The sequence below is a fragment of the Chiloscyllium punctatum genome, chromosome 17 (genome assembly GCF_047496795.1).
Source record: "Chiloscyllium punctatum isolate Juve2018m chromosome 17, sChiPun1.3, whole genome shotgun sequence".
Taxonomy (NCBI): Eukaryota; Metazoa; Chordata; class Chondrichthyes; order Orectolobiformes; family Hemiscylliidae; genus Chiloscyllium; species Chiloscyllium punctatum.
Window position 1 is genome coordinate 47,297,146 of NC_092755.1, and position 9,317 is coordinate 47,306,462.

Genomic DNA, 9,317 nt, shown 5'->3' on the forward strand with positions numbered 1-9,317 from the left:
TTCTTTACAGAAAAAGTCAAGATTGTCTCTGGTATCGTCGTTCACCAACTGGCTTTCTGGATGAGAACAGAATTCTTACATCATTGATGCAGCCACTTCACCTACAACAGTTTACTGCAAAGCATCATCTTACAGGAAACCTAGAGTAATGGAGGTTCAGAGTGGTCACTTTAAACTGTTGCAAATGCATGCTTCAATCAACCAAATTCAAACAGAGGGAAAATAGCCATGTCCTTTTAAAAGTATGTAATTAACATATATTTCTCAACGTTAAAAGCATGAAAAACAGTCAGATGTCAGATTCACCTGAACAATGGGGATAACGAATGCCAGGGTCTTGCCACTACCAGTGGGTGCGGATACACAAATGTCTCTCGGCCTGTAGCCCCCTCTGCCCAGCCACAGTCCATGCTTTGTGCTCTCCAGGAGGATGGGGATTACCTCGGTTTGAACTGGGGAGAAACAGAATATAACAGAGGTTAACAACAGGACACTCAGGGAGATGTCAGTGTGACGTATTGATGCCGATCCTCCACAATGTCAGTCAGTAAGCCTCATACATTCACAACCACACTCATTGTGGCTGGTCACAGGTTAAAGTGCATGTAGGAGACATCAGTAAACATCTGAAAACTCTCTAAACAGATCTCATTTAACCCAATCAGGTGTCAACAACAATCTGCATTTATACAGCACTTTAACATAATAAAACATCCCAAAATAAGATACAAGAACAAACAATGACTGTATGTTTGATCATCAGTCCAAGAGCTAACCCTTAAGAACCATTACAGAGAGAGAGAGAGAGAGAGAGAGAGAGAGAGAGAGAGAGAGAGAGAGAAGAGAGAAAGAAAGAGTGTGTGTGTGTATTTGAGAGAGACAGGGTGAGCGAGAGAGTGTATGTGTATGTGTGTGTGAGAAAGAGAGAGAGGCAGAGAGAAAAAGACACAGTGTGTATTTGTCTGTCTGTGTGCACGTGAGAGAGAGAGAGAGAGAGAGAGAGAGAGAGAGAAATAAAGAAAAATATTATGATGCAAAGTTTCAAAGAGGAGAGGGATTCTCCTCTCAGAGAGGAGGCAGTCCCAGAACTCATAGGCTTTCATCACCTGACAGCACAGCTAGCATTAGCAGAACACTGAAATCAGGGATACAGGAGGGGTTACAATTGGAGGAGTGCAGAAATCTCAGAGGATTATTAAAATGTGAGAAACAGTAGTCATCTACAATTAGGAGCAACTTAGGACTCAAAGGAAGATCAAAAAAAAGAAAATATGAATCCGTGTTATTGAGCAATTAAAAGATGGAACACACATTTCAATTGATATGTTATTGGGAAAAGATTAGCATAGATATATATCAGCCTACAACTAGGGACAGGAGAACTTTAGTGGAATACACAGCAATGGAGGCCACAAGGATCACCAAAATTGGAGGTGTAGTGAAGAGCAAAGAAGGCTACCTCAGATTACAATAGGATCTTGATCAGGTGGACCAATGGGCTGAGAAGTGGCAAATGGAGTTTAATTTAGATAATGCGAGGTGCTGCATTTTGGGAAAGCAAATCTTAGCAGGTCTTATACAGTTTATGGTAAGGTCCTGGAGAGTGTTGCTAAACAAAGAGACCTTGGATTGCAGGTTCATAGTTCCTTGAAAGTAGAATTGCAAGTATATAGGATAGAGAAGAGGTGTTGGCAGGTGGGACTAGATTGGGTTGGGATAAGTGGTTGGCATGGGCGAGTTGGACCAAAGGATCTGCTTCCGTGCTGTACGTCTCTATGACTCTATGACAGGGGTACTAAGCTGAGAAGAATTGTAAACTGTGACAGTGTAGAACTTCAAAAACACATTGACACATTGTGCAGTGGCAGATGAAGTTCAATACAGAGAAATATTAGGTGACACACTTTGGGTACAAAGACAGACAACATTAAATACAGTATAACATTCGAAAGGGTGTGCAGGAGCTGAGACACCTGTGCATAAGCCATTAGAGGTGATAAGACAGGTGATAATAAAGCAGATAGTATTAAAACATGAACATTACAGCGCAGTACAGGCCTTTCGGCCCTTAATATTGTGCCAACCTGTGGAACCAATTTGAAGCCCATCTATCCTACACTATTCCATTTTCATCCATATGTTTATCCAATTACCATTTAAATGCCCTTAAAGTTGACAAGTCTTCTACTGTTGCAGGCAGTGCATTCCCCACCCCCTACTACTCCAAGTATTCTGGCTTCATAAGTAAGGGCATGGAGAACGAGAGCTAAAAGGCTACGCTGAATTTAAACAGGACATTTGTTAGATCACAGCTGGAGTTTGTGTATAGTTCTAGGTGTCACACATTAGAAAGGATGTGAATGCATTGGAGAAAGTGCAGAAGAGGTTTAGCAGAATGGTTTCAAGAACGACAAACTTCAGCTGTGACAAAAGATTGGAGAAATTGGGATTATTTTCCTTGGAGATGAAAAGGCTAAGAGGAGATTTAATAGAAGTTTACAAGGGTCTGGCCAGAGTGGATAGGGAGAAACCATTCCTGCTCATAAATGGACCAAGAACCATGCTGCAGTTTTAAAGCACTTGTAAAAAAAAAGTACATGTGAGGTGAGAAAGACAGTGAATAATCTGGGTTTACAATGCACTGCCAAGCAGTGGGTGGAGACATTTTAAACTGAGACATTCAGGATAGTTATTTAAAGAGAAGCAATGTGCGAAGTTACAGGGTAAAGAAAGGAGAGGGCCACTAAGACAGCTAGTACATACACAATGGGCTGATCGGCCTCCTGCACCAAAATAATCCTGGGATGCTGCGAAAAATACTGGCAGCATAAATGATGGATGCATCACCAAACAATAGGTTGGTCATTCAATAAGTTAGGCTCAACTATGGAGCATCACAACCAGGTCAGATTGCTTCAATTTCTCCCCCCACCATGGATAGACTAAGGGCACCAAAAGCAACTGTATTGACTCAAATGACATTAGCTAATTTAGCATAAACTAAAGATCACAACCGAAGGCATAAGACAGTGGTGTAGTGTTAATGTCATTGCACTAGTAATCCAGACGCACAGATTAATACCCTGGATGTCATGGCAGCTGATGGAAATTTGATTCATTGAGTTTATCAGAATCAGATCTGGAGTGAAAGCTAATCTCAGCAGCAGTGACCGTGAAACCATCGTCGACTGATGTAAAAACCCAAGCAGTTCATTAATATCCTTTAGGGAAAGTAATTTGCCAGTAATCTGAAAGTAATCCTTGCCCAATGTTACCTATGTGCAACTCCAGAACAAAAGGTCAAAGGGTGATTAGGGATGGGCAACAAATGCCACCATTTTAATCCGGAGGTGGTGATGTCATTGCAGTGTCACTGGGCTAGTAATCCAGAGCCCCAGATGAATGGTTTTGGGACAAGAGTTCGAATCCATCATGGCACATGGTGAATTTTGAATTCAAACAGATCTGAAATTGAAAGAAAAGCAATGGCAACCCGCTGGCTCAGTAATGACCATCAGGGAAGGCAACCTGTCTTCCTTACCAAGCCTAGCTGACATGTGACTCCAGACTAGATCAGAGTGGTGCTGGAAAAGCATACCAGGTTAGGCAACATCCAAGGAGCAGGAAAATCTACGTTTTGGTCAAAAGCCCTTCGTCAGGAATAGCTCCTCACTTTTGCCGTGTGACTCCAGACCCATAGGAACAGTGAACTCCCTTTTTAACTACTCTTAGAAGGGATGTTAAAAGAGGATGCTCATCCAATGAGTGAACAAAAAATTGTAACAAGCAGTACATTTATTCAGAAAAAAATTATGCAAGTAAGATATCTGTTCATCACTAATTCCACATTGGCATAATGCTGGTGGTGTAACCAAGGCACCAAAGAAACAGATTTCCATTTTTGCCACTATTCTTTGAGATTTACTAGTCTTTCCTGCCAAATTTCTCTTCCTGTACCATTCCCTGATGATACTCAATGCCCAAGCAGCAAAAAAATGAGAATCAACAGTCAGGTACGACCCAGATTCCAGTGTGCTCCGTAGTTTCCCACTTGCAACTTCATACCAGGTAGGTCCTCCACCTCCACTTTTTCAAGTAGTGCATTCTAAATCATAAATTCACATTGGCTCTTTTGCAAGTTATCTTAAATCCAGGTTCTCCTGTGAGTGGAAATAGTTTATCCTTATGCACTCCTCATTATTATAAATACCAAATGTCCCCTTAACCTTCTCTAATCCAGACATGATCATCTCTGGTTCCTTATTCACCCACATAATGGAAATTCCCCAATTCTGTAATCTTCTCTCCACCTTCAGTAAGTCCTTGATAGCTTTCTTAAAGTGTGGTGAGCACATACCTGGGAAGAAGGAATGGATACCATTGGTTCGAAGTTTCTGAAGCAGTTTCTCATGGATTCCTGGAACATTTTCGATCGCGTTTAGATTCTGTTTAATGTCCTTGTTGACCAGCATGGGCTTAGCAAGCCACTGGGGCAAGACTCGATGCACCTGCAAAAAGATAAAACAACTCTCACCTGAGTCATTATTTACTATATCCCAGTCTTAGCCATTTGTTTCAAATTCAAGAAAGTTCAGTCTCTAGTATCATCTATAAATATTAAGCACCTGATGGGTCAATATAATAGGTCTGTCATATTGTTAAGCTACGAGGTTTGAGCCATTGATTTCCCTCTATACTACCCAGCCAAATAGTTCAAGACAGAATAAGCTAACATGGTGAACCTTCCTGGATAGGGATGAATGGGGAGGGAATTGACTGAATTCTGATGAAAGCTACCTGCTCTCGCCCTACCAAGTCCAGCTATTAGAATATTCTAAATATTGAATAGCCTGAGCTGAATGGGTCATCCAGAGGGCCAGACTAATGTTCAGGTCCCATGGATTTGAATCCCACCGCAGCAAACAGTGAAACTTGAATTCAATTAAATCTGGAATTAAAAGCTTTTCTAAAGGCAAACACGTAAACATTGTCAATTGCCGTAAAAAGCCAACAGGTTCACTGATTTCCTTTACAGAAAAAAGTCTGCCATTCTTACCTGGTAACTCCAAACCCATAGCAACATAGTTTACTATTCACTGCCCTCTGAGATGACCTGACAAGCTGCTCAATTCAAGGCCAACTAGAGATAGGTAGCATTGCCAGTGGCACCCATACTCCATATAGGAATAAACAACTCGGGATTAGATACAGAGTAATGCTGCCTCTACACTGTCCTGTCAAACGTTTGGGCAGATATAGCATGTGTTAAAGAGAAGTAAAACTCCCTTTACAGAAACCAAATAACATGCTTCAATCCCAGCCTCATGACAGTAGCTTTCACGACCCTGATCACATGATTATCACCGTTCCATCATTGTCGCTGTGCCAAAATCATGGAACTCCCTCCTTAACGGTATTGTGGGTCTACCTACAGCATGTAGAGTGCAGCAGTTCAAGAAAGCAACTCACCATCACCTTCTCGAGGATAACTAAGGGTAAGCAATAAAAGATAACCGAATCAGTGACACCAACATTCCCTAAATTCATTAAAAAAAAGCTATGAACTCCAGGCTAACACTGTCAAAATCCCCTCTCGCGGGGTCTTCTAGTGATCCTAGTTTTGTTTTTGAAGAATACTAACCTTCTGAATCTTTTTCTTCTGATACCCTCCAAGAATGATCAGGCTGGATTTGGAATCAGTTGACGGATGGTTCTCATCCTGATCACTTTTCTCCTTCGCTTCGGTCTGCTCTGGTTTTTCCAGATCTCCGTTCGGTCTCGCCTGATCATTATTAGTTTCATTGGATGTCTCTGTAAGATATGTTTTGGCAAGAAAGTAATGTTTGATTAATAGTGACACCAGCACCTCATCATACTAAAACTATTCAAAGTGTCACACAACAAATGGCAATTTTAAGACTGCACAGAATTTTACATTGAAAAATATAATTGCACTTTTTATGCTAACATCCCATGCACAGCTACGGGATGAAATTACGAGTTGGTTGATATTTGAATATTGACCAATACACCAGGAAAATACCTTCCTCTTCTCAAAACTGAATCTTCCACATTCAACATCTTCCACATTCAACATCTCCCCAATTTGGGGCAGCATGGTGGTTCAGTGGTTAACACTGCTGCCTCGCAGCACCAGGGACCCAGATTCGATTCCAGCCTCAGGCGACTGTCTGTGTGGAGTTTGCACATTCTCCCAGTGTCTGCGTGGGTTTCCTCCGGGTGCTCTGGTTTCCTCTCACAATCCAAAGATGTGCAGGTTAGGTGGATGGGTCATGCTAAATTGTCCCACAGTGTTAGGTTCATTAGTTAGAGGGAAATGGGTCTGGGTGGGTTGCTGTTTGGAGGGTCGGTGTGAACTTGTTGGGCCAAATGGCCTGTTTCAACACACGAGGGAATCTAATCTAATTTGGCAGTACATTTCACATATGCTTCATCTTCTTGGTGAAAACGTTGCCCTTCAGATCCCCTTTAAATCTTCACCCCTCACCTACAAACCGATGCCCCTCTAGTTTTAGACTCCCTACAGTGGAGAGAAAAATCCTGTCAGTTCACCTTATTCATGCCCCTCATGATTTCATAAACACCTTAGCCCCTTACGCTCCAGGGAACAAAGTCCCAGCCAAGGTCTTTTCTCCATGGAGGGGGCGTCAAGACCTAGAGGGCATAGGTTTAAGGTGAAAGGGATAAGATATAAAAGGGACCTGAGAGACAATGTTTCCACACAGAGGATGGTGAGTGCAAGGAACTAGCTGCCAGAGGAAGTGATGGAGGCCGGTACAACTACAACATTTAAAAGGCATCTGGACGGGTACATGAATAGGAAGGGTTTCGAGAGATGTGGGCCAAATGCTGCCAAATGGGACTAAATTAATTTAGAATATCTGGTTGGTATGGACGAGGTGGACTGAAGGGTCTGTTTCCATGCTGCACATTTCTATGACTTTATTCAAGCTTCGTACAGTGCAGAAAAGGCCCTTCAGCCCATCGGGTCTGCACCAACAATAACTACTACTTAAGGTGAGCTAATCCCAATTTCATGCACTTGTCCCACATCCTTGACTGTTGTGATATCTGAAGTACTCATCAGATATTTTTAAAAGCTATAAGCTTTTCGGCATCCACTACCTTCCCAGGCAGTGCATTCCAGATTCCCACCACACCCAGTGAAAAAGGTTTTTCCCAAATTTCCTCTGAATCTCCTGCACCTTACCCTAACACTATGCCCTCTCGTGATTGACCCCTCAACCAAGGGGAACAGCTGCTCTCTATTCACCCTAACCATGCCCCTCATAATCTTATCGACCTCAACCATGACCCCCTCAACCTTCTTTGCTCAAAAGAAAACAATCCAAGCCTCTCCTTATAGCTCAGTTTCTCCATCCCAGACAACCTCCTAAGTACCACCTCCAGTGTTATCACGTCCTTCCTGTAGTAAAGTGACTAGAAGTGCACACAGTACTCCAGCTGTTGCCTGACCAACTCACTGTACAACTCCAACGTTACCTCCTTGCTCTTACACTTTGTGCCACCACTGATGAAAGCAAGTGTCCCATAAGCCTCCTTAACTATCCTTTCCCCATGCTCTGCCAACTTCAGGGATCTGTGAACAATTACCCCAAGATCCCTCGGTTCCTTTAAGCTATCCAGTGTTCTGCCATTCATTAAATATGCCCTCACATTGTTTCTTCTTCTAAAATGGATCACTTTGCACTTATCAGGGTTCAATACCATCTGCCACTGGTCTGCCCATTGGACCAATCCATATATATCTTCCTGCAACCTACAACCATCTCCTTCACTGTCACTTTACCAATCTTGGTATTGTATGCAAATTTGCTTTAACATTCCCCACACATTTTCATCTATATCTTTTGTGTATCTAACAAACAATAACTGTTCAAGAACTAACACTGCTGGACACCAGCCTCCAGTCACTCGAACAGCCTTCCACCTCTACCCTTTGTGTCCTACAACTAACCCAGTTTCTGATCCATCTCAGCAAGTTTCCCTCATTTCCATGTGCTTCAGCCTTCTCAATCAGTCTCCCATGTGGGACCTTGTCAAAAGCTTTGCTAAAATCCACATAAACTACATCAACTGAAGTTCCCTCATCCACACGATTGATCAAATTTTCAAAAAAATTCTAACAAAGTTATTGTTCTCAGCTTAATATTCGTCCATGACCACCCTTTTATCTCAAATCCTCCAGTCTCAGTAACATTCCTGTAAATTTTTTTTAACACCCTTTCCAGCTTAACAACATCCTTCCAATTGCAGGACAACCAAAATTGTATGTAGTATCCAAATGTAGCCTTACCAATGTCTTGTTCATCCGTAACGTAATAGCTCAACTCTTGTACTCAATGCTCTGACTGATGAATGCAAGCATGCCAAACGCCTTCTCTACCCACCCTGTCTACCTGTGACATCAATCTCAAGGAACTGTGTATCTACACTCCAGGTCCCTCTGTCCAACAACATGCTCCAGGATGCTACCATTAACTGTACAATTCCAGCCCTGGTTTGTCTTACCAAAGCACCTCACAATTATCTAAATTAAATTCCCATTTGTCATTCCTCAGCCCACTAGCCCCTGTTGATCAAGATCCAGGAAACAAAGGCCATGCATTGGCCAAAGGTTCAAGAGGCAAATGCTGCACCTGTATCGTTTGTGCTTTGATCTTGATGTTTGCGTTTTCGCTCCACTCCAGTGTTAATCCTCTTCACTTTTTTGTTATGTAACTGCTTAGCACTTAAGCCTGCATTGCCCTTCTCTGATTTGAGCACTTGGGAACCAACATGTCTCCCATTTTTGCTGCTGTCTTCAGATTCATTTGACAGGTGCCTTGCTTTCTTTCTGCTTTTCTCTGAAATTGTAGCCTCTTCCTCAGCTTCTCTTTTCCTCTTTTTGCTCTTCCTTCCTCTGTTCTCATCTTCCCCTTGGTTCTTCTGCCCCTCTTCATCCATGGGACCTCTCTTAACCTCCAGCTGTTGCTGTCTGGCCTTGGCCTCTCGACGAAGCTTCTGCAGCAAAGTTTGGGATCGGGACTCATCCTGCGGACTATTGGCAGGTTCATCATCACAGAGATACCTAAGATTCAAGAGAAACATGATTGGAAATATTACTTGTTCAAGCCCAGCACAGCCAGAAGCTGCTGGAGTTGAGAATCAGTTACCTGCGATTCCACATTTAACGATGACTCTATTAAATTCCCAAAAAAACTAGGAAAAACCATGCACATCAAGAAGTGTTGAGGCAATAATTGATATGGTTAATGTCAGGAGATTCATAATAA

General features: G+C 42.4%; 1 protein-coding gene across 1 annotated transcript in view; it reads right to left on the bottom strand.

Moving 5' to 3' along the window:
• ddx51 (DEAD (Asp-Glu-Ala-Asp) box polypeptide 51) overlaps positions 1-9,132 on the bottom strand; it is a 55,943-nt gene extending 46,811 nt beyond the window's left edge. Inside the window, exons 1-4 of the mRNA XM_072587068.1 lie at positions 8,682-9,132; positions 5,642-5,811; positions 4,358-4,508; positions 307-452 (exon numbers count right to left, since the gene is read on the bottom strand). Coding sequence (XP_072443169.1) covers positions 307-452; positions 4,358-4,508; positions 5,642-5,811; positions 8,682-9,132 — 918 coding nt within the window. The remainder of the gene's footprint in view (positions 1-306; positions 453-4,357; positions 4,509-5,641; positions 5,812-8,681) is intronic.
• Positions 9,133-9,317: the final 185 nt, after the last annotated feature.